The sequence below is a fragment of the Sapajus apella genome, unplaced genomic scaffold (genome assembly GCF_009761245.1).
Source record: "Sapajus apella isolate SASKATOON/1434 unplaced genomic scaffold, GSC_monkey_1.0 scaffold34, whole genome shotgun sequence".
NCBI classification, from domain to species: Eukaryota; Metazoa; Chordata; class Mammalia; order Primates; family Cebidae; genus Sapajus; species Sapajus apella.
In genome coordinates this window covers 23,551,317-23,578,249 of record NW_022436974.1, presented here as the reverse complement: position 1 = coordinate 23,578,249, position 26,933 = coordinate 23,551,317, and the positions used below count along the sequence as shown (strand labels likewise).

The 26,933-nt window shown below is 37.0% G+C and overlaps 1 protein-coding gene across 3 annotated transcripts in view; it reads right to left on the bottom strand.

Annotated features, from left to right (window-relative positions):
• The window catches only part of RSF1 (remodeling and spacing factor 1), a 157,973-nt gene that overhangs the window by 67,025 nt on the left and 64,015 nt on the right, over positions 1-26,933 (bottom strand). For all 3 annotated transcript variants that reach the window (XM_032295915.1, XM_032295916.1, XM_032295917.1), the window contains exons 3-5: positions 21,324-21,416; positions 15,093-15,298; positions 699-853 (exon numbers count right to left, since the gene is read on the bottom strand). In XM_032295915.1, the coding sequence (XP_032151806.1) occupies positions 699-853; positions 15,093-15,298; positions 21,324-21,416 (454 nt within the window). The remainder of the gene's footprint in view (positions 1-698; positions 854-15,092; positions 15,299-21,323; positions 21,417-26,933) is intronic.

Genomic DNA, 26,933 nt, shown 5'->3' with positions numbered 1-26,933 from the left:
GTGGTGATGGGTGCATCACAAAAATGTGAATGTACTTAACGCCACAGAACTGTATGCTTAAAAATGGCTAAAAAGCTAAATTTTATGTTGTGTATATTTTGCCACAATAAAAAAAGTTCACTAAATTTGCATATTCCTCAGTAAAAAATATGCTTTGATGATCTGAACATTTTTCATGAAGTTTTTTTTTTTTTTTTTTTTAGAGATGGGGTTTTTCTTTTGTTACCCAGGCTGGAGTGCAATGGCACGATCTCGGCTCACCGCAACCTCCGCCTCCTAGGTTCAGGCAATTCTCCTGCCTCAGCCTCCTGAGTAGCTGGGATTACAGGCACGCGCCACCATGCCCAGCTGATTTTTTGTATTTTTAGTAGAGACGGGGTTTCACCATGTTGACCAGGATGGTCTTGATCTCTTGACCTCGTGATCCACCCGCCTCGGCCTCCCAAAGTGCTGGGATTACAGGCGTGAGCCACCGCGCCTGGCCCATGAAGATTTTTTAAACATTCTACATAAAGGAGCAACATATTTGATGTATTTGGCCTCATTTTCTTTAAATTAAGGAAAAATCAACCTCCTTTTATAGGAAGGTTCCCAATTCAAATTGAGATAGGAATTCAGAATTATATAGTTGGGAAGAGGAGTAGAAGAAAATGGAAGAGATTACAAAACAAAGCAAAACAAAACACACAAAAAAAAACCTTGTTTAGGTGTTTCTTCCTCTTTTTTAGTCTCCTCATCCTCTAAGCTGGGACTTTCCCGAGAAGAGTTGTCTTGTTGGCTAGAGTTTTTCAATAGTACAGGATCAATTTGTGCTTTCAGGAGTGCAAGAGTCTCAGCCAACTCGTTTCGATTTCTAAACAAGGAAAAAAATAAGACAGCATAAAAATCCTTTTCCTGTTCTAGAGAACTTTCTGAATAATATCAATTAGAAATTAAAATTAAAAAAATACCTTAAGAACATCTAAAACACTGGTACAGCTAGCCCTAATTAACCTTGAATTTTAAAAGCACTAAGAAAAACACATTAAAATATACTATTCTTCAGAGAGGAATATCAAATTTTCCTCTCTACTAATTAGAATGACAATGAAGATCTCTTTGGTTGAAAAGTAGGAACAAAACTAAATAAAAATAAAGGTTTGTTAACTTTAAAAGTTTATCTCTAAGGAGAAGAAATCAATGTAAAAATTGATTGCAAGAGTACTTTTTGTTTTGTTCTTGATTCATTTGAAAATAATTCTTTTCTGCCCTCAGAGATTACAGCATGTGATATTCTTATAAAATTAAGATCTAGAACTTTCTGAATAATTACTGTAAAACATCAGTTCCAATCATACAATTTAATAACATAAAAATTCTGGCTGCTTTTATTTTGTTAATAATGGTTTATAACTGATTCAACAATACCGGAAAATTCCAAATAAATACGATTCTAACCTATAAATTCTACTTTTTAAAAAAAGGACATGGTCTAACTTTGTCATCCAGGCTGAAGTGCAATGACCTGATCATGGCTCACTGTAACCTCAAATTCCTGGGCTCAAGACCTTCCCACCTCAGCTTCCCAAGTAGCTAGGACTACAGTTGTTTATCCCCATATCCGGTAAATAAAATCCTGTATTTTTACTAGCAAAAGGAAAGGTGTGATATAGTTAATTTAAATGCCATTTACAACTGAGAAAACTCACTTGGATATTTTTCTTGCTCAGACAAGCAGTACGTAATGCTGAAGATAAAAAGCAGACCCTGGACTAAGAGTTGGGAAATTTAGTTCTAGATGTGCCACTAGGTTATTAATTAGCACCAAGATCCTCCCATCTGTATTCTCAATGTGGAATGTAAATACCTCTAATTCAAAGTGAAAACTGTTAAGATGAAATGACTTGTTTTCTTATCTTGTCACGTCACATACACCTACCCTCCTCTACCTTTCCACTTCCATGCCAGCTATACTCTATTGTTTTAGAGTAGGAACTCTGCCTTCCAAAGAGCCCTTGAACAAGTCATATATCTTCATTAGGCCTCAGCTTTCTTATAAAATTAAAGAATGGATTCTCTTGAGTATTATCAAATTGGTCTTCTAAGGAAAACTTTGCCAGTGATAAAAATCTTTCAGAAATTAAAATGACAACCATTTATCATGCATGAGAATGAAACATACATATCATACTAACATATACAATAAACAGCATAGAATTTTAACTGTCTAATATCAAAAGGTAAGACTAGATGTTTTCTCAAAGTCTTGTCTGGTCCTGCCTCCATTTTACAAAAAGGAAAATTACGACTCAGACTTTTTGGCAAAGATCCAATTCCCTAATTTCATTACAACCACTTCTACCTTAAGTCTCTATGCTTTATTACTTCTCATATTCCACTGAGAATTCCATATGTTAAAAAAATAAAAATAAAAAAGAAAGAAAAAGAAAATTCCATATGCAACACATGGCTCCATCTATTTATTATTTTTCAAAGTCATGGTGGGAACTGAAAAGTATACTGAAGTTATGTACCATATCTATTTTTAAAAGCTTCAGAACATAAGAGACCTGATATTGCTAGGAAAATCCATTTCAATTACTTCCACTGCTTTATTTTTTTGAGATGGAGTTTCACTCTCATTGACCAGGCTGGGGGGGTGCAATGGGATCTTGGGTCACTGCAACGTCCTCCTCCTGCGTCCAAGCGATTATCCTGCTTCAGCCTCCCGAGTAGCTGAGATTATAGGCACCCACCACACCACGCCTGGCTAATTTTTTTTTTTTTTTTTTTGTATTTTTAGTAAAGACAGGGTTTCTCCATGTTGGTCAGGCTGGTCTTGAACTCCGACCTCAGGTGATCAACCCACCTCGGCCTCCCAAAGTGCTGGGATTACAGGCGTGAGCCACTGCGCTGGCCTATTTCCACTACTTTAAGCAAAAAGGGAATTCAGCAGTAAAATTTATTAAAGAACAACTCCCTAAAAGTCTTTTAATCTAGATTAATATATTTAAACACAAGCCTAAAGTAGTCATTATTATATGAAAACAGAAAACTACCCATCTCTGGGTTTTCCCTATTTTGAATCATTTTAAAAAATCCGAAATCTGAACTAGAGGGAATTTTTATGAATTCTCTCAAATCACATTCAAATTTCTTAACCCTATCTATAGAATCTTTTAGATTATGGACCCTAACAACAATTCAGTTGTTTTGCTCCCCCTCCTTCACTTGCTCTTTGTTCTGCATACCCTTTCTTCTCTCACGCATGTCAAATCAGAGATATCCCTCTGAAATACCATGCTTTCTTAGGATATCAGGTGACTGCACTTCTGCTATCTTAGCCTGGAATGTGTTCCCCCTGGCTAATTCCAATTACTCTCTCAAAGACAAGTATAGAACGAATAAACAAATCTAACATATCTACATATGGAAATACTTTCAGCCATAAAAAGGACTAAAGTTCTGATTTGTATTACATGGATAAACCTTGTAAAGATTATTCTATTTGAAAGTGGCCACACACAGCCGGGCACAATGGCTCATGCCTGTAATCTCAAGACTTCGGGAGGCTGAGGCGGGAGGATCACCCGAGGTCAGGAGTTCGAGATCAGCCTGACCAACATGGAGAAACACTATCTCTACTAAAAACACAAAATTAGCCAGGCATGGTGGCACATGCCTGTAATCCCAGCTACTCAGGAAGCTGAGGCAAGAGAATCACTTGAACCCAGGAAATGGAAACTGCAGTGACCAGGAGGCTGCGCTGAGCTGAGATCGCACCATTGCACTCTAGCCTGGGCAACAAGAACAAAACTCTATCTAAAAAAAAAAAAAAAAAAAAGAAAGAAAGAAAATGGCCACATACACAAAGCCACATATATAATTCTATGTATATGAAATGTGGAGAATAGGCAAATTATGGACACAGAGTAAAACCAGTGGCTGTCAAGGGATAGGAAAAGGGGAAGAATAATTGCTAACTGGTACAGGGTTTTCCTTTTAGAGCGAGAAAAATATTTTGGTGTTTGACAGTGGTACTGGTCGCATAACTTGTAAAAATACTAAAAACTACTCAATTGTGTATATATATATATATATATATACATACACACATACATACATATATATATATATATATATATATATATTTTTATTTTTGTTTTTTTTTTGAGACGGAGTTTTGCTGCTGTTACCCAGACTGGAGTACAATGGCACAATCTCGGCTCACCGCAACCTCTGCCTCCTGGGTTCAAGCAATTCTCCTGCCTCAGCCTCCCGAGTAGCTGCGACTACGGGCGCGTACCACCATGCTCAGCTAATTTTTTGTATTTTTAGTAGAGATGGGGTTTCACCTTGTCGACCAGGATGGTCTCGATCTCTTGACCTCATGATCCACCCACCTCGGCCTCCCAAAGTGCTGGGATTATAGGCGTAAGCCACCGCACCCGGCCTCAATTGTATGTATTTTACAAAAAAGAGATGGTGGCTTGGACAAGAATGTAGCTATGAATAAGGTAAGAAGTGATCAAATTCTTGATACAATTACACATAAAGAGATGATTGGATTTGCTGTCAGAGTAGATGTGGAGTGAGAGAAAAAGCAACATTAGGAATGTGCTCCATGGTTTTGGGCCTTGGGGTTTACACACTGTGTAAAAGATATCTCTTTAGTCCCACTCTGATCCTATAGAAGCACCTGATGAAACCTGGTCTAAGGTCTCTATTTGCTAAAATTCTCTCATCATTAATAACCAAACATTACCACTTGATTATATTTACATCTTTGCTTATCTTTTTCATTCCTAAAGAAATTCTATTGACATATTCCATAGGGTAACGCCAATGAAAGGATGTAGCTGCTATTAACTGAGATGAGACACTCATATTAGGGTAGAAAGGTTCATGGCTTAGTTTTGGGCAGACTGGTTACTGACTTTGACTTAATCAGATTCTAAACTCTTATGTTTTCCTATATGTACCTTAAGTTAATCTAGACTTCAGTGAAATGAAACACATCATCCTAATCATTATTATTGTGACATATGATTTCTACCAGCCTAGGAGTTTTTCAGAGTTTGAATTAGTGGTAGGTACTAAATATATCAGAATCAATGAAAAAAAAAATAAAATAACGAAAAGAAACAGACACTCCCACCTCCCCACAAAAAAAGTCAAGCATAGGCGTTATCTTCTGCCAAGTATGAGCCAAGTATCTGGTTCTTCCACAGCACCCTTGATGATCCCCATCACAGACTTTGTGACTCTGTATTATCTAACATTTCCCTGTACCTTTCTCCCATAACAAGAACACCTTAAGAAATGGGACCAAGTCTTCACATCTTTCACATCTACAGAGTGCAGCACAGAATAAATATAACAAGTCTTTTATAAATATTTTAAATTTATAATTCCATGGTTGAACAACAATATTCCAACTTCTTGGTATAAATTCCAAATTGCTCAATAGGCAAAAAAAAAAAAAAAAAAAAAAAAAAAAATGGAGGCCAAGAAAACAGAAGAAAGGCATTAATTAGTAATATCAATAGCAGTACTATTAATCTAAGATGTTAACATTAGTGAATGAGTATTCTGTTTCAAGCATTAATTATTCCAAGAGTTTTATATGAATTCGTTCATATAATTCCAATATAACCTAATTAAATAAGTATTAAATTACTCCCATTTTACAACTGAGGAAACTGAGGACACACAGAGAGGTATGGTAATTTCCCTAAGGTAGGTTAGTACAATTTAGAAAGACTGAATTTCGGATAGTCTGACTTTAGAGCCTATCTTAATCACTGTGCTGTATTAGCAGGTTTTATATATATTAGGTTTAGAAATGCATTGATACAGTTTATGAGTACATGAAAACCATATATACTATTTCAAATTCAGGTTTTTGAAAATAACTGTCAAACCATTACCAATTTTGAAAGCATTTTTAATGAGGTATAATTCACATATTGTAAAATAAACTATTTCAAGCACTGAGTTCATCAGTTCTTTCAAATGTATATATTGCATAATCCATGCCACAATCAACATAAGGAATATAACTATTCCCACAAAAATTCCCTCCTGTCCTTTCCTACTGAGTTTCTTTTCCACACCAAAGCAAGAAGAAATCAGTTTTGATTACTATAACCATAGATGATATGGTTTGGCTGTGTCCCCATTCAAATCTCATCTTGAATTGTAACTTCCGCAATACCCACACCACGTGCTGTCAACTCAGTGGGAGGTGACTGAATTATAGGAGTGGGTCTTTCCTGTGCTGTTGCTGTGATAAGTGAATGAGTCTCACGAGATCTGATGGTTTTAAAAACAAGAGTTTCCTGCACAAGCTCTCTCTTTGCCTGCTGCCGTTGATGTTAAGACATGACTTGCTCCTCCTTGCCTTCTGCCATGATTCTGACATCTCCCCAGCCACAGGGAACTGTCAGTCCAATTAAGCCTCTTTCTTTTGTAAATTGCCCTTTTACAGTGTTGGGTACGTTTTTATCAGCAGCATGAAAATGGACTAATATGGTAAACTGATACCGGGAGTGGGGCGCTGCTGAAAAGATACCCGAAAATGTGGAAGTGGCTTTGAAAATGAGTAACAGGCAGAGGATGGAATAATCTGGAGGGCTCAGAAGAAGACAGGAAAATGTGGGAAAGTTTGGAACTTTCCAGAGTCTTGTTGAATGGCTTTGACAAAAATGCTGACAGCAATATGGACAATAAGGTTCAGGCTGATGAAGTCTCAGATGGAGATGAGGAACTTTTTCCCAAAGGACAGGAGGGAATTTTTGTGGAGCAAGGGTGACTTGTTATGTTTTTTTTTTTTTTTTTTGAGACAGAGTTTCGCCCTTGTTACCCAGGCTGGAGTGCAATGGCGCGATCTCGGCTCACCGCAACCTCCGCCTCCTGGGTTCAGGCAATTCTCTTGCCTCAGCCTCCTGAATAGCTGGGATTACAGGCACACACCACCATGCCCAGCTAATTTTTTGTATTTTTAGTAGAGACAGGGTTTCACCATGTTGACCAGGATGGTCTCGATTTCTTGACCTCGTGATCCACCCGCCTCGGCCTCCCAAAGTGCTGGGATTACAGGCTTGAGCCACCGCGCCCGGCCTGACTTGTTATGTTTTAGCCAAGAAACTAGTGGCATTTTCCCCTGCCCTAGAGATTTGTGGAACTTTAAACGTGAGGGAGATTATTTAGGGTATCTGGAGGAAAACATTTCTAAGCAGGAAGACATTTCTAAGCAGCAAAGCATTCAAGAGGTGACTTGGGTGCTGTTGAAGGCATTCAGTTTTATAAGCGAAGCAAAACATAGAAGTTTGAAACATCAGTCTGGGTGCGGTGGCTCATGCCTGTAGTCCCAGCACTTTAGAAGGCCAAGGCAGGTGGATCACAAGGTCAAGAGTTCAAGACCAGCTTGGCTAAGATGGTGAAACCCCATCTCCACAAAAAAAAAAAAAAAAAAAAGGAACATCTGCAGCCTGACAATGTGATAGAAAAGAAAATCCCATCTTCTGAGGAGAAATTCAAGCTGGCTGCAGAAATTTGCATAAGAAATGATGAGCCAAATGTTAATCCCCAAGACAATGGGGAAAATGTCTCCAGGCACAGAGGTCTTCACAGCAGCCCCTCCCATCAGAGGCCTGGAGGCCTAGGAGGAAAACATGGTTTCATGGGTCAGGCCCAGGGTCCCTATGCTGTGTGCAGCCTGGGGACTTGGTGCCCTGCATCTCAGCCACTCCAGCCATAGCTGAAAGGGGCCAATGTAGAGCTCGAGATGTAGCTTCAGAGGGTACAAGCCCCAAGCCTTTGCAGCTTCCATGTGGTGTTGAACCTGTGAATGCACAGAAATCAAGAACTGAGGCTTAGGAACCTCCGTCTAGATTTCAAAAGATGTATGGAAATGTCTGGATGCCCAGGCAGAAGTTTCCTGCAGGGGTGGGACCTCTATGGAGAACCTCTGCTAGGGCACTGTGAAAGGGAAATGTGGGGTCAGAGACCTCACACAGAGTTCCTACTGGGGCACCATCTAGTGGAGCTGAGAAGAGGACCATTGTCCTCTAAGACCTGAGAACAGTAGATCCACTGACAGCTTGCACCATGTGCCTGGAAAAGTCGCAGATACTCAATGCCAGCACATGAAAGCAGCCAGGAGGGAGGCTGTACAGGGGCGCTGCTGCCCAAGACCATGGGAACCTAGCACTTGCATCAACATGACTTGCATGTGAGACATAGAGTCAAAGGAGATCACTTTGGAGCTTTAAGATTTGATTGCCCTGCTGGATTTTGGACTTGCATGGGGCCTGCAGCCGCTTTGTTTTGACCAATTTCTCTCATTTGCAATGGCTGTGTTTACCCAATGCCTATACTACCACTGTATCTAGAAAGCAACTTTTGATTTTATAGTCTCACAGGTGGAAGGGACTTGCCTTGTCTCAAATGAGACACTGGACTGTGGACTTATGAGTTAATGCTGAAATGGGCTAAGACTTTGGTGGACTGTTGGGAAGGCACGTTTGTTTTTGAAACGTGAGGACATGAGATTTTTAAAGGAGGGGCCAAGGGCAGAATGATATGGTTTGGCTGTGTCCCTACCCAAATCTCATCTTGAATTTTAACTGCCACAATTCCCATGCGTTGTGGAAGAATCCTGGTGGAATGTGATTGAATTATGGGGGTGGGTCTTTCCTGTGCTGTTCTTGTGATAGTGAATGAGTCTTACGAGATCTGATGGTTTTAAAAAATGGGAGTTCCCTGCACAAGCTCTCTTTCTTTGCCTGCTGCCATCAATGTTAAGACATGACTTGCTCTTCCTTGTCTTATGCCATGATTTTGAGGCCTCCCCAGCCACGTGGAACTGTGAGTCCAATTAAACTTCTTTTGTAAATTGCCCAGTCTTGGGTGTGTCTTTATCAGCAGCATGAAAATGGACTAATACAATAGATTATTTGTTTTATTAATTCAAAACATCACAAATGGAATCAAAAAGTATGTACTTTTTTGGCTTCTTTCACATACAAGGAATTTTGAGACAGATCCATACAGTTTCATAGGTCATCCCTTTTTATTGCTTAGTAATAATTCATTGTATGAGTAATGTTAAGAATAAGATGCTATGAACATTCTTATACAAGGCTTCTTGTAAACATGTTTTCATTTCTCTAACATAAATACTCAGAAATGAAATACTCAAAGATGCTATGAACATTCTTATACAAGGCTTCTTATAAACATGTTTTCATTTCTCTAACATAAATACTCAAATTAAATTTACAGGCTTTGGGATAAGAGTTTGTTAACATTTGAAGAAACTGCCAAACTGTTTCTCAAAGTGATTGCATCATTTTACATCTATAACAAGGTGTAAGAATTTCAGTTGGTTCACATCCTTGCTAACATTTGGTGCTGTAAGCCATTTTCATTTTACTAATTCTAATAGAAGTAAGGTAGTACCTCATTGTGATTTTAATTGGAAATTCTGCAATGAATAATGATGCTAAGCACTTTTTCGTATGAATTCTTAATATATATTATTCTTAATATATTAAGAGTTAATATATTATTCTTATTTATTATTTTAAATTTATTATTATAAATAATAATTAATTATTCTTAATATATATTATTCTTAATATATATTAAGAAGTAACTGCTCAACAGTCTGCATATAAACTTTATCTTCCTTAGCATACTTGGTATAAAAGTAGTTTCTGTAGTCCCACTTAGATCCTGAAGAAGCTTATGATGGAATCTCGTCTAAGGTCTTTATTTGCTAAAATTCTCTTATCATTAATAACCAAACACTACAACTTTGTTATGTTTACAACTTTACTCACCTTTTTTTTGAGACACAGGGTCTCACTCTGTTGCCCAGGCTAGAGTGCTGTGGTATAAACTCAGCTCACTGCAGCCTCAACCTCCTGTGCTCAAGCAATCCTCGACCTCAGCCTTCCAAGTCACTGAGATTACAGGCAAGTGCCACCACAGCTGGCTGATTTTTGTATTTTTTGTAGAGATGGGGTTTCGTCATGTTGCTCAGGCAGGTCTCAAACTCCTGGGTTCATGCAATCTGCCATCCTCAGCCTCCCAAAGTGCTGAGGTTACAGGCATGAGTCATCGGGCTGAGCCTATCTTGTTTACTCCTAAATAAATTCTATTAACATACCCCATGGGGTGAATAAAATCACTTATTACATCATATCTGATTAGACGTAAACATTTTTTTTCTGTACTTTTATCTCCTTTCACTGAGGCCTAAACTAGAGATGAAATAACAAATACTTTTGTGATAATTCTGTTTTAAACATTAACTGGAATAAGTGGGACACTGGCTGGAGCTTAAATATTTTTGCTATTGAAACCTGTTATAATACTTGGTTGAGCCATGTGAAAGCACCATTTTTATAGGTCAAAATGCTCAAATGTTAACAATTTCATATGGTATGATGAAACAACTACTTTTATTGTTTTGTAAATCACATACTAAATCTTGTTTAAAGTATAATTCTTTATATATAAATTAATTGCTATGTATCTATTAATCTAAAATGTATTATTAATTTTACAACAAGCAGAAATGGAAGATGCTACCTAACAGTACAAGTTTCAAGACTGTGGTGATGTTAAGATATTAAATTTCAGTAGAATATCAACTATGTAAAATTATTCCTTTTTGATGAATTCTCATTCAAAAATATTCCATTTGATTTTTAGTTTGCAAAGCTCAGTTATATTTCTACATTTATCAGTCATTAAGACAGCTGACTTAACAGGCTTTAGAAAACGGAACCCTAAAGACTAGATAATTTTTGTTATGTAATCCTAATCCTCTTTTAAGAATTATGTAGAAACACGTTTCCAACACCAGCTAATGGCCAAGAACATAATACTATTACTTTAAATAAATTGTCTTAAGAAGAAACAAGACGCTTTTAATTTACTAGTAAAATATTTACTAAGAAAAACACCTAAATGTAACCTATTAAAAAGAATCTTTGCTTTACTTGCTCTTTCCTTATTACGCGACTTTCTAAAGAGCTCTCTTGCTAAAAAGATTAGTGCCTCCTACAAAACTCCACATAAACTTGCACATTTAATTGAAAAATGCTTTGACAACATCTATTAGCCTTAAGACAATCATTCCCCTGCAATGTAAAATGCAAAACAAACATTCTCGCTCCTATCAAACTCAGTTCTGCTTCCCCATTATTTGAATCCAGTAATCAAAGGCTCAGCATTTGAGATACTCTTCTACAAGTCAATCCTTTAAATGTTTGAAGACATTTATGTCTAAGTACATTTCTGCTAGATAAAGCATTTTGAGTTCATTCAATCATCTTCTTTGTGGTTGTTCCCATAAAGGTCTTTACCACATTAATGTTTCTTCCAGAGTCTGCCATTCAAAGAGAAATGCTATGCTCTAGATATGATCTCACCCAAGTCAAATGAGATGATGCTCCACATTATTTTAGGTACTAAATACCTATTAGTGACAACTAAGATCTTATCTTTATGAGGAGGCAAAAATTATTACAATGCTTTCTACATTAAACCTTTGCAACAGTGAGAGACCTACGTGGACAAGACAGTTTACTATGTCAGTAACAGTTCCACTGTATTGAGTTAAAGCTAACTGGAATGCCATGTCATAGAACATCTCATTTATAATAAGCATAAACAGATCCAACTGAAAACCTGAGAAAAATTACTGCCCTTCCCCAGAAAATACACATATAATATTCTATTCCTTATAAGTGAAAGCCTTTCACAGGTGCCTGCAGCCCCTCTTAGAGATCTTAGAGCCATCTATTCACTATTGCATCCCCAATTGCTTAGCATAGTGCCTATTTCACAAGGAGGTATGTAAGAGAACTTGTAAATTTAATTAAAAGAATGTTAGTATGACAAACAGGTGTTTCAAAATTGAATTTCATTGTACAAAATCAGAGTCAATAAACCAAATGGTTTCTCAATGGTCCCAAATATTTCTATATTATTTGGGCAATGTTCCCTGGCTCATTTGTAGATAGGAATATATGTATTCATAGATGTCATCAAAATGGCTAAAAATAACCCAGTTTTCTAAAGAAGTCTATGGTTGTTAAAATGAGAAAACTATAGGATGGGCCTGGTGGCTCATGCCTGTAATCCCAGCACTTTGGGAAGCCAAGGTAAGTGAATAGCTTGTGCTTGGGAATTTGAGATCAGTGTGGTCAACATGGTGAAACCCCGTCTCTACTAAAGTACAAAAATTAGCCAGGCGTGGTGGTACACACGTGTAATCCCAGCTACTTGGGAAGCTGAGGCAGAAGAGTTGCTTGAACCCAGGAGGCAGAGGTTGCAGTGAGCTGAAATCGCACTACTGCACTCCACATTCTAGCCTGGGCGACAAAGCGAGATCCTGTCTCAAAAAAAAAAAAAAAAAAAAGAGAAAACTGTGTGCAGGCATTATTCTACACAAGCATTTCCTTCTGAACAATTACCACACACACCATTTTATGTTTATTAAAAACGAATTTTAACAAATGGAAAGAAGTTTTGTGTGTGTGTGTGTGTGTGTGTGTGTGTGTGTGTGTGTTTAAAAAGGGCAGAAACCCAAGGAATAAAACATGGAGAAATAGTCAAAGATGAGAGGAGGCGAAAGTAACACCAGTGGAATTTTCTGAACTTTCTGCTGATAAATATTTCTTTAGTGAAGAAACTAAATTTCAATCTTTGGGGTTAGAAATGTTGTAGGAAAAGCAAATAGTTGAAAGGGGGGAAACAAAAGAGAAAAGATTTATTGAGCATGTATTACAGTGACAACACCATTTCTCATATATTCTTCACTACAACTTTCTGAGGAAGCATTATCATCTTCATTTTAAAGTACTGTATTTTAAAGTACTTCATTTTAAATGTAACTCTCAGAAAAATTAGGTACAGTTAGCCCTCCATATCCACAGATTGAAATTATCTAGAAAGAAATAAAACTAATATAACCATAAAAATACAAATTAAAAATACAGTAAAACAATTTTATACCTAGCATTTACATTGCACTAGGTATTATAAGCATATGGGAGGATGTGCATAGGCTATACACAAATATTATGTAAGGGACTCAAGCATTTGCAGATTTTGTTATCCATTAGGGTCCTGGAACCAGTGCCCCATGGATACCAAGGGACAAATGTAATGTGTCTATAGATGGTAAATGGGCGAATCCAGGTTCAAACATAATTGTTAACTCTAAAATCTCACATCATGCATTAAGGTACAATCTACTTAAAACAGTATACATTAGACTTTTTTTTTTTCTTGAGACAGGGTCTTGTTCCGTCACCTAGGCTGGAGTGCAGTGGCGTAATCTTGGCTCACTGCAACATCCGCCTGCCAGGTTCAAGTAATTCTCCTGCCTCAGCCTCCCAAGTAGCTGGGACTATAGGCATGTGCCGCCATGCCTGGCTAATTTTTCACCATGCTGGCCAGGCTGGTCTCAAACTCCTGACCTTGTGATCCTCCCGCCTCGGTCTCCCAAAGTGCTGGGACTACAAGCATAAGTCACGGTGCCTGGCACATTGAACATTATTTTAAACAAGTATAACTGATCAACAGTAATTGATATTTCCCTGTCATATTTTCTTCATCAACAAAGAAAAAAGAATGTTTTAAACAACTACAAAAGGTTAACATGGGAAATAATAGAAACAGTGGTATAATGTCATAAATAGACCATACTTGGTCTTTGTATTCATAGGAGAAATGGTAAATAAATTTTGCTTTAGGACTACTTTGTTTACCTCCATTTAGCAATTACAAGGAATATAATGTAATGATACATGCTTATAAAACAACTTCTCATGAGACTAATCAATTCACATTTATTCTTAGGGAATGAAAACTGAGTTTTCTATAGGTTATTTCTTCAAAGCATTAATAAATACTAACAGAAATCTGCTGAAATTAAAAATGGGGCAAAAAAAGATATGAGTCAATGTCAAGGAAGTTTTTCATAAGCTAGCAGTTAGATATCCATGAGTTTCCCTACTTTATATGACCCCTTATAGTTTCCAAATTAATATATACTGTGGTATTAGTAGAATATTAGTAGAATATTTCTAAATAATAAAGTTATAATGACAGATAATTAAAGACACAAAGATTCTGAATAAAGGTCCTATTATTATTCACTGTTTTTTTTTTTTACAGCTATTATTTCATATATAAACCATGTTTCTTTTAAAATTATATTTCAGGGTTATATATTAAATGTTTCTGTTAAAATATATTTGTCAACACAAATAAAAAATCAAGATTTTTAAAAACAGAACTATGACAAAAAGGTGCAATGTTCCCCAGATTTCCTCAGAACTTCAATAAACAAATATGTGCACAGCAAATAGAAAATATACTGTGTCAAGGTGAATTGAACAAATTAAATAATTAGAAACAGTTAATGCCAAATAGAAAAGTATAGCTAAATAAGAAACAAACAATGCTTTTCTTATGCTTTTGTCTAACAATGTATTTTTCTGTCTGTATTATTTATAATTATTCAGATTTTGGCTTCCTGAAAAATATGTGTATATAATATGGACTGAACTGCTAAATGTATTCATTGACTTGACAAATAAAAAAACAAGTGCAGGGCCGGGCGCGGTGGCTCAAGCCTGTAATCCCAGCACTTTGGGAGGCCGAGGTGGGCGGATCACAAGGTCAAGACATTGAGACCATCCTGGCCAACATGGTGAAACCCCGTCTCTACTAAAAATACAAAAAATTAGCTGGGCATGGTGGCGCGTGCCTGTAGTCCCAGCTGCTCAGGAGGCTGAGGCAGGAGAATTGCTTGAACCCAGGAGGCGGAGGTTGCGGTGAGCCGAGATCGCGCCATTGCACTCCAGCCTGGGTAACAAGAGCGAAACTCCGTCTCAAAAAAAAAAAAAAAAGAAAAAAACAAGTGCATACTATGGGTACTGTGCTGGATAGTAGGTGAGGCCCTGAAAATTCCCAAAACCTACACAGAGAAAAAACACTTCTGTCTCATAAATAACATCCTAGTCAAAATGAGATCAATGTACAAAATACACAAATAAGTGTAAAAAGTTTCCAGTAAAAGATACCTGACAATGCATTTCCATGAAGAGCCATCTTGATCATCTTGTTCTTCTATGTACATTCTGACATTGTGATCTTGATCCAATTGGTACCAGTACATGAGGCCATCTTTGTCTCGCCCAATTGGCTGGAGACGCATAGTATCAGCATCCTCCTCATTAATAATATTCTTGAATTTGAGATTGTCATCAAACTGACACTCGCAGAGGTACTGAAAAATAGTCATAACATGGCTTAAAATACCTCCCAAATATTTCTCCATCACAATAAATATGATACAACTGTAGAACTGATTCAGGGAAAGTGGCAGACAGAACACATATACTGTATTCCTTCTTTCACTATCCTCTCCCCACTTTCATACAAACTGTTTAGAATAGTCAATATTTTAAGATGACATTTTATATTAATATCATACTAATTTATAGGTTTAATACAACCACTGACACACAAATCAAGTTTTATTTCAAAAGGAATGAAAATGTTTGCACTAAAAAGCTCTCAAATCATCTCATGGTATAAGATTTTTTGTTTTAGGCCCAGCATGGTGGCTCACATCTGTAATCCCAGCACTTGAGGAGGCCAAGGCAGGAGGAGCACTTGAGTTCAGGAGTTAAAGACCAGCCTCGGCAACATGGCAAAACACCATCTCTACAAAAAATACAAAAATTGGTCAGGTGTGGTGGTGCACAGCTATTTAGGGGGCTGCAAGGTTGAAGCCGCGGTGAGCTGTGATCTCGCCACTGTACTCCAGCTTGGGCAACAGAGTAAGACCCTGTTCCCAGAAACATTTTTTTATCTAAAAATTCTCTTTTTTTTTTTTTTTTTTTACATTTTATTTTATAAATGACAAATAAAAATTGTATATATTTATCGTATACACCATGGTATTCTGATATATGTGTATAGTGTGGAATGGCTAAGCCAAGCTAATTAACATAACACACCTACGACCTAATGTACTTAGAATTTTTGGTGGTGAGAACATTTAAAATCTGCCCTCTTAGTAATTTTCAAATATATTATATATTGTTATTATCTATAGTTACCATGTTGTACAACTGATCTCCTGAACTAATTCCTCCTGTCTGGTTTTTTGTAACTTGGGCCTTTATCTCCCGTCTACCCCTTGCCTCACTAATCCCTGGTAATCAACACTCTATTTTGATTCTATGAGTCTGACTCTTAGATTCCACATTAAGAAATAAATCATGGGGTATTTCTTTTGGTGCCTGGGTTGTTTTATGTAACATAACATCCTCCAGGTTCAACGTGTTGTCACAAAAGCAGGAAATCCTGCTTATACGTTCTTCTGTTGACAGACATTTAGAATGATCCTGTATCTTGGTTATTGTGATTAATGATGCAGTAAACACAGGAGTGGAGATACTACTTCAAGAAACAAATTTCACTTCCTCTGGATATATCTAGTGGAATGTTGAATCATACGTTAGTTCTACTTCGAATTTTTTGAGAAACCTCCATGCTATTTTCCATAATGGCTGAACTAATTTACATTCTCACAATCAGTGTACAAGGATTCCTTTTCTATACAACTTTACCAAACTTGTTATCTCTTGTCTTGTCATTTTGATAATAGCCATCCTAACAAGCATGAAATGATATTCCATTGTGGTTTTAATCCACATTTACCTGATAATTAGTGATGTTGAGCATTTGTTCATACATCTGTTGGCCATTTACTACGTCTTCTTCTGAGAAATGTCTGTGGAAGTCCTTTGCTCATTTTTACATCAGATTACTTGTTTTCTTGCTGTTGTCTGAGCTCGTTATATGGTTTGAATATTAAACTCTTCTGGTCGTTTTATACTTTCAGGTCTTATAGTTAAGTCTTTAATCCACTAAGATAACATCTGTGTATGGTGTAAGATAAGGGTCTAACTTCATTCTCCTGCATGTGGATGACCAGTTTTCCCAGCACCATTTATTAAATAGACTGTCGTTTGCCTAGTGTGTAATCTTGATACCACTATCAAAAAGCAACTGACCATAAATACATGGGTTTGTTTCTGGGCTTTCTGTCCTGTTACAGTGGTTGATGTATCTGCTTTTTACCAATACTATGTTGTTTTGATTGCTATAACTTAGTAGATTTTGAGATTGGGTAGAATGATGCCTGTAGTTTTGTTCTTTTGGCTTACGATTGCTTTGGTTATTCAGGGTCCTGTGGTTCCATTTGAATTTTAGGGTTCTTTTTTATTTCTGTGAACAATGCCATTGGAATTTGATAGAGATTGCATTGAATCTGTAGATCACTTTGAGCACTATGGATATCTTTTTTTTTTTTTTTTGAGACAGAGTCTCACTCTGACAACAGGCTGGAGTGCAGTGATGTGATCTCGGCTCACTGCAACCTCCGCCTCCTGGGCTCAAGCAATTCTCCTGCCTCAGCCTCCCAAGTAGCTGGGACTACAGGCACATGCCACCATGCCCAGCTGACTTTTGTATTTTAGTAGAGACGGGGTTCTGCCATGTTGGCCAGGATGGTCTTGAACTCCTGACCTCATGAGCCACCCACGTCAGCCTCCCAAAGTGCTGGGATTAAAGGCATGAGCCACCGCGACCGGCTGGATATCTTAACAAGATTAATTCTACTAATCCATGAAAACAGGATATCTTTTCATTTATTTGTCTTTTCTTTCATTAATGTTTTGTAGTTTTCAGTATGGAGATCTTTCACCTGTTTGGTCAAACTTATTCCTAAATTTTTTTTGATGCTATTGTAATGAATTTTTTAATTTCTTTTTTGGATAGTTTGTGATTTGTGATTAGAAACACTTCTGATTTTTGTATATTGATTTTGCATCTTTCAATTTTACTGAAGTCATTTATTAGTTCTAACAGTCTATTGGTAAAGTCTCTAGGATGTTTCACACATAAAATCATAAAAACAAAACAAAAATCATGTCTTCTGCAAACAGTGACAATTTAACTTCTTCCTTTCCAATTCAGACGACTTATTTCTTTTTGTACCTAACTGCTCTGACTAGGACTGCCAGTACTATGTTGAATATAAGTGGCAAGTGGGTGTCCTTGTCTTGCTCCTGATGTTAAAGGAAATGCTTCCAGTTTTCCACTGTTGAGTACGACGTAAGCTGTGGGGCTGTCTTACATGACCTTACTTGCACTGACATATGCTCTTTTCATACCTAATTTGTTGTGAGTTTTTATCATAAAAGTTGGATTTTCTCAAATCTTTTTTCTGCATGTATTCATATGATCATATAATATTTGTCCTTCATTCTCTTAATGTGGAGCATCACAATTTTACTTAATTTTTTTTTTCTTTAGACAGAGTCTCTCTCTCTCACCCAGGCTGGAGTACAGTGGCATGATCTTGTCTCACTGCAACCTCCGCCTCCAGAGCTCAAGTGATTCTCCTGCCTCAGCCTCCATCATAGCTGGAATTACAGGTATGCACCACCATGCCTAGCTAATTTTTGTACTTTTAGTAGAGATGGGATTCCCCTTGTTGGCCAGGCTGGTCCTGAACTTCTGACCTCAAGTGATCTGCCCTCAGCCTCCCAAAAGTTGGGATTACAGGCAGGGGCAACCCTGCCTGGTTTATTTATTTCTTAAAGACAGAGTCTCAGTCTGTCACCCAGGGTGGGGCACAATCACACTTCAAGCAATCCTCTGCCTCAACCTCCCCAGTAGCTAGGACTACAGGTGTATGCCACCACACTCAGCTAGCTTTTTAAAATATTTTTTTAGAAAACTGGTCTCACTGTGTTGCCCAGGCTATACTTGAACTCCTGGGCTCAAGTGAGTTTCCTGCCTCAGCCTCCCAAAGTGCTGGGATTACAGGTGTGAGCCACTGTACCTGGCCATACATCACAGTTACTGATTTGCATATGATGAATAATCCTTGCATTCCAGGATAAATCCCACTTGATCATGGTGAATGATCCCATTTATGTGCTGTCGAATTTGGTTGCTATTATTTTGTTAAGAATTTTTGCATCTGTGTTCATCGGGAATATTTCTTTTCTTATAGTGTTTGTATCCAGCTTTGAGATCAGTATAATGCTGGCCTTATAAAATTCGGCTGGCAGTGTTTTCTCCTCTTCAGTTTTTTACAAGAGTTTGAGAAGGACTAGTATTAGTCATTATTTAAATGTTTGGTAGAATTCAGCTGTGAAGCCATCAAGCCCTGGGCTTTTCTCTGATGGGACATTTTTGACCACTGGTTCAATTTTCTTACTTGTTATTGGTCTGTTCAGATTTTCTATTTCTTCGTAATTCAGTTTTGGTAAAATACGTGCTTGTAGTATTTATCCTTATTTTTCTATATCATTCAAACGTTCATAGTTGTCTCTTATGATCCTTTATATTTCTATGGTATTGCTTATAACGTCTTCACCTTAATTTCTGATTTAGGTCTTCTTTCTTATCCTAGCTAAAGGCTGTCAGTTTTGTTTATCTTTTCAAAAACAAACTCTTAGTTTTGTTTATCTTTCCTACCAATTTTTTTCTAGTCTCTATTTCATTGAATTTTGCTCTGATCTTGGTTATTTTCTTCCTTCTACTAAGTTTGGGTTTAGTTTGTTCTTCTAGTTTCTTGCAATATAACATTAGGTTGTTATTTGAGATCTTTCTTCTTTTTTAATATGCCCATTGATTGCTATAAACTTCCCTCTTAGATTTGCTTTTGCTGGATTTTGTACGTTTTGGCATGTTGAATTTCCATTTTCATGTCTCTCAAGATTTTTAAAATTTCCCTTTGGATTTGTTTTTAACATGTTGGTTATTCAGGAGTCATAGTATAAAACTTTCAATAATTCTTTATCTTTTCCAGGTTTTGGATTAGCATTCTTCTTCAAAAAACTATCTGTTTCTGAAAGCTTGAGACATATGCAGTTTTCAAGGAAGGTAGATTTTCACTGATAGCCGCCTCTGGAAAATTGTTTTAATAAAAAGATACTCACATACTAGATTGGAAGAACTACATTTTGTTATGTATTTTGTAGATGATTAGGGTATAAGTCAGATTTCTTCCTGAGTCTCTCTGCCAGGGCAGAGAGCCTATTAGAGTCTTTATGCCTTCACCTATGTCAGGTATCTCAGTAGTCGCTAAACATTTTTGATCAAGCATCCTTATTATTAAAAAATTTATAACATACTCTGAAAAGTTATATGTATTATATATACTTCCTTATGTATTTACACAATAAATGCATAATATACACACTAATATATAACATGTGATACTAAAGTAATTACATACGTTTAAGTAATCAAATACATAATACTAAAGTATTACATACATTATAAGAATCCACAAAAAGGTATTTCAAAAATTGGGATTAATAAAAGTTATGACTACAACTTCTATAACTTTATTTTGACTCCCAAAGAATCACCCCTCTTGGGACCACAAACTGGTATAGAGACAGATGAACCTGCACGATTGTATGCCCTAAAATCTGAGTTTACCATGACTTTTGGTTTTCTGAGAAAAGTATGTTACGGATCTTGAAGACTTCTGTGTAGGCTCCAACAGCAATCAACATCTAACAGCAAATTAACAGCTACCCTATTGTCTTATCCAGCTCCAAAATAATAATATGTACACCGACATTATATTTTAAGGATCATCATAAAATCTTGAGGTCTTTTGAATAATAATTCTACTTATAAAACACTATAAATTTTAGAAGTAGCAAAAACTTCATTAATGTTTTCACAAAGAATATTTTTTCCCCTCTATTATACTGGCCACTTTGCTACTAATTAGGGGCCAACAGTAGGGAGTGGGCAGGAAAAGAAAACTCAAACTTGTAAAAAAGCCTCCTTTGAAATGACCCATTTAAGTCAAGTTGGTTTGATTATGTGAGGGTTTATCAAATACGAAATGACATGCTCCTAGTCATCTAGAAGACAATATCAAACTGCTAATTCAGTAAGTCAGTAGAAAATTATCCACAGTTTACAGTATATAGTAACGATTGTGAAGGTTGAAAACAATGAATAAAACTAATTTGGAGTAACTGCTTGCCCATGTTATTACTGTTCCTACAAAATATAATTAAACATAGATATATTTTTTTAAAAAAAGTACTTTAAAGAATAGATTGTCACAAAAAATAGAAGACTACATTGTCCTCTTCTACTAATAATAAAAGTGTCTACTTTTTGTTTATTTTCCAATTTAACCAGGAGTCAAAAGTGAAATTTTAAATTAAAATAAGTGTAACAAATAATAAATTTATTACCTTTAAGAGTGCTAGTTTGCATTCAACACTCATTTCAAGATAGCCCTTCTTCTCCATCTCCCATGCCCAGGTACTGTTAAACTCTTGGCATATCTGTCAGATAAAGTTAATATCTTAATACATGAAAGCAATTTTCATTTACATTGGTAGACTTGTATAACTATGCTATCTGTTCTGTTAATACATGTTTATAAAGGAAAGAGGTTACACTAAACAGACCAATCTAATTGTACCCTAAAAGGCATACTACTTAAAACGATCAAAAATATTTACTATTGTTTGATAACCAAATTTAAGGTAAGGTAAGAAGGGATCTCTGTGGCTCTCTCCTCTGCTATCAAGAACTTTACACACACATTATAGACACATTTTCCCACATGAGGGTAGTTACTGGATTCCATCTCTCCAAATGGCTGGAAGTTCCTTAAGGGCAAGGACAAAACTATTCCCATCTTCATGCCTAGAACAGAATCAGGTTCAAAAAACATGCCAAATTGTACACATACCTTTAACCACACCTCTCTCTACCTCACTGTTCTCCTATTTAAGGGTAAAGTTAAAATTCCATTGCTTGGTATATGAAAACTTATGTAACTTGGCTTTAAGGTAAACGTCTAGGCTTCTCTTTCTGCACAAGCACTTCAGGCAAACCAGGGCCTCTGTAACAGGCCAAAGAAAGATGATCTGAATAACCCCTGCGCTTAAAAGCCAGTGCAGGAAACCAACCAAACAAAACATCCTCACAACTACCCAGGAAAAAAAAAAAAAAAAAAGCCAGTGCAGGAAGTTTTCTCTCATTTCAGCAGCATCCCCCTAACCTAGAGGTCAGAGGAAGCCAATAAGGGAGGTTAACACAGTGAAATGCAAATGAGTTCTATGACCTCTGTGAGCTAGTTTTTTCAGCAATAAAACGGAAACAGTAATAATATTACCTTAAAGTAGGCATAAAATAACATAAAATGTCAGCAATTTCACTTATTTCTTGCAATTCAAGGAGTCAGGAGCATAATGAGGACCAAAAGAGAAGAACCAACATAAGGCAAGAGATTATCCTGGAGTACAGGCAATGGGCTAGACAGGAGAAAAATAAACTGGCTCTCTCAGGTAGATTACCCTTTTCCTAGCCTGCACTAGTAACATCTTTTCATCAATTTGTATAATAAAATCACAGGAAATCAGTATTAATATAGAAAACGAATATAAAACAAGCAGTATGGCCAGGAACAATACAGGATCTTTTTTTTTTTTTTTTTTTTTAGGTAGATCTCACTCTGTCACCCAAGGTAGAGTAGAGTGGCATGATCACAACTTACTGCAACCTTAACCTCCCACCCCAGCCTCCTGAGGAGCTGGGACTACAGGCAAGTGCCACCACACCTGGCTGATTTTTGCATTTTTTGTAGAGACAGGGTTTCTCCATGTTGCCCAGATGGACAACGAACAGTCTTAAAAGACTCAAAGGAAGCATGAGTTTCCCATTCCCTAGAATATTATACTTCCTCTGGCTAACGGTGTTACATTTCTTTTGGGAGAAAAAACCAGATATACAGAAAATGGGAAAAATATTACATGAGAAAGACCCTAAAGTGATTATATCAAAAGCTAAAATGTCAGAATATGAATAGAAATTTTATCACAATGAGAAAGATAATAATAAATGTTGGTGAGAATACGGAAAAATGTGAATGCTCACAGGTTGTTAGTGGGAATGTAAAATGGTGTGGTTGCCTTGGAAAACTGCTTGGCAGTTCCTAAAATGTCAATATTTAGCTACCATATGACTTAGCCATTACACTTCTAAGTATTTACACAAGAAAAAAGAAAACATATGTCCACAAAAAAATCTTTACACAAATGATCATAGTAGTATTATCCATAACTGCCAAAAGGTGGAAACAACCCAAATGTCCACTAACAGGTGAATCAATAAACTGTGGTACATCACACAATGGAATCTCATGTAGCCATAAAAAGAAATGAGGTAATGACGCACTACAGCATGGATGAGGCTTGAAAACATGTTAAGTGAAAGAAACCAGACACAAAAGGTCACATATTGCATGATTCCATGTATATGGAATGTCTAGAATAGTCAAATCCACATAGATAAAGTAGACTAGCAGCTCCCAGGGGACAGGGAAAGGAAGGAAGGGGAAATGACTGCTGATAAGTATGCAATTTGTTTTCAGAGTGATAAAAGTGTTCTCAAATTAAGATAACAGTGATGGTTGCACATTCCCTGTAACTATACTAATAAACACTACATTGTTTATTTTCAAAGAGTAAATTTTACAGTGTGTGAATATCTCAAATTTTTAAAAATGAGAGACAATCAACAATGCAGAGCTCAGCTTATGATCTGAATGAAGCATTTATTGAGTGCTCAGTTGAGTACCAGGCCCTTAGAAGAAGACAACACTGGCTGACTATCCAAGAGGCTAATGCTGAGTATGGGGAAGCTTATCCTCAGTATCTTAGAGGTGAAAAACGACATAGATCCAAAGTTTGGCCAACAACCCAGATGTTGAAGCACAGCCAATGGCTCACAGTGTCACAAATTCTAAAAGCAGCTAACAACTATTGATTAGCATTTATGTGTAAAAGGGGAGGAAATAAAAAGAGAAATGGATATAAAGATGATAAAAATCCTTTGCCCCCCACGCTGTTTAACTTAAATTTACTGACCTTTATTCATAGCATTTAGGGTGCAATACTTTTGTCGTGCAGGTTTCAAAGATAAATTTACTACTCATTTTGTATTTCTTTAAGGGCAATTTAGACATACTGCTGTGCAATTTGATGTTTAAAGAAAAATCCACTAATTAGCGCTGTACAAAATAGTCATAACTTACTGTTATCACAAAATAAATGCTGCAAATAAAAAGAATATTCAAAAAGACTCTAAATAATTTTTATGAAAAGCTATTTAATCTACACCAGAGGTAAGCAAACTTTTTCTCAAGGCCCAAACAAGAAATAATTTAGGCATTGTGGGCCATAGGGTCTGTCTTGCAATTATTCAAATTTACTATCATAGTGCAAAATCGGCCATAGAATATACGTAAATGAAAAGGCATGGCTGTATTCCACTAACACTTTGTTTATGGATAATGAATTTGAATTTCACTTAATTTTTACATGTCACCAAATATTAGTATTCTTTTGATTTTTTTCTCCCAATCATCTAAATATATAAAAATCATTCTTAGCTTTTTGAGACAAGTAGCAGGCAGGATGTGGCTCATGAGCTATAGTCTACCTACGGAGCCAGAAACTAGCTGTGTCTATCAAAGACTGTCTATAATGGTGAATTCTTGGGTCCTGGAAGCAACCAGATCCCAATTACATTGGTAATTTATATTAATTCCCCATGCTCCAAGTTGATTCTGACCAAGAAGCATTATAATTATAATTTGGTTTTACATGCAATTTCTCTTCAGGGAGGGAATGTTCTAATGTCTAAAACATGAACAATTTGATATAATATTTGTACCTATTATCACCTATCATTATTCCATAATACTTGTTCTGGCTAGGCGTGGTGGCTCACGCCTGTAATCACAGCACTTTGGGAGGTTGAGGCAGATCATGAGGTTAGGAGTTTGAAACCAGCCTGACCAACATGGTGAAGCTCTTGTCTCAAAAATAAAAATAAAAATAATTTTTTTTCAAAATAAAAAAACTTGTTCTATGTTTGATTCTCTATAAATCTAGCTGACAGGTCCGGTCCTACTGAGTTCCCCTGAATGGTGCCTGAGGGACAACCATTCTCCTGACACAATACCAGAATCAATGTTTGCTGTCTGCAAGGCTGAAAGTCAAAAATGTGGCCAGTGAGGCATCCTGGACACCATTCTACTCTCATTCCAATACCCCCTGCATCTTTTCCTCCTAACCTCTACATACAGGTAAACAAAACAGAGGATGAGGATGGTAAATGCTGGGCAGAGGAAAGGAAGGGAGATTGTAAAGGTATCATATCAGCTCAATATATACAGGAAAGGTGACTTCACATGCCTATAGGGCAAATATATAGACTTTATCTCAGTGGGATCATTAACATATTTATATTAGATTTATATAAACAATCAAATTACCAATAATTCCTTCTGATAACTCACAAGAAATTTAAAAGGAGGGTGTGAAATGGCTTCTAAGAGCCTCAGGTCTCATCCCTGGGAGGAGCTAGTCCCCCTTAAGGTTCCAGTCTGGAAAAACCCAAGGCTGTCAAAAGAATTTACTTCGGGTTCCAGCCAACATCTGAAGACAGGTCCCAGACCTCCCCTTCCCATTTACTAAACAAACAAACTTAAAATTGTAACTTCTTCTTCCTCTGCCCTCTTGAGATGCATATGTATCTCCTAAGACCCAGAATATCTTTCTGAAGGACCCTTTGAAATGTAATCAACAGGGCCTCTGTGAGAGGGTAGATGCCTAATTTCTATTCATGCTAGTTAGAAGACATAAACGACATAATCATAGAAAGTCAACAATGCTCTTCGCTGCTTTTTAAATTTTTCACTTCCATAACTTGACTAAAGCTCTCCCATTCCTCCCACTCCTCTCCCTATTCCCTCTTTTTTCCTTAAAACACCCCATCACCTCTGCACAAATTCGAACACAGCACAGGTCCGTCTTATACTGTAGCAGTTACTGAATAAAATCTGTCTTTATCAACTTTAACTAGTGTCAGGCTTTATCTTTGACAAGGGAAGTCCTTGGAGGTCATTTAGATCTAACTCTTTATTTTATAATTAAGTAACATAAAGTTGAAAGATAATCAACCAGTGATTCCACAAATATTACTATGTACAGATTATATGGTAATAACTAATCTAGGAGCTTCGATAACTGTGGTGAAAAAGACAACCCATTGAAACTGATATAGGAGAAAGAAAAAAATTATTTAGGCAGATAGGGTAAGAGAGTCCTTAGCAGAACCTCCCTTCTAACAAAAAGCAGCCCAAGAATTTATTTCAGGCTGCCCAAGAGCAGCCTGAAAAATTGAGCTGCAAACATAAATAGGAAAGTTGGAAGCTTGCATGGGGGAATGCTAGCAGCTGCGCCAATAGAAAAGGGCTACCTGGGGGCCAGGCATGTCCAGCATAGAAGCTCCATCTTCCCTTTTTGGTTAGCACATGTACAGTAAGAAAGAAATGGGCAACAGCTCAGGCTGAAAACTAGCCTGCATAATAAAAGACTGAAGTGAAGGCTGCCAGAGATTCACCCCATGTGAATGGCACAACTGGTCTTAACCGGTTTTTCATTCCCTATGTAGATCAGATACCACCTCCCTACCAACTCATCTATAAAATCCCTTGCATTTCACCACGGATTGGCAACCCATTTTTCCAGGACCCCTCTCTGTAGCTGAGAGCTATTCTCTCTTTTGCCTATTAAACTTCCACTCTTAACCTCACTCTGTGTGTCTATGTCCTTGATGTCCCTGGCTGTGAGACAACGAACTTTGGGTGTCGCCCCAGACCAGGTCACAAACTGTCAGGGTCATGAACCAGAGCAGCTTCATGTTGAATAGGGGCTGGGCAAAATAAGGCTGCAACCTACTGGGCTGCATTCCCACAAGGTTAAGGCATTCTAAGCCATAGGATG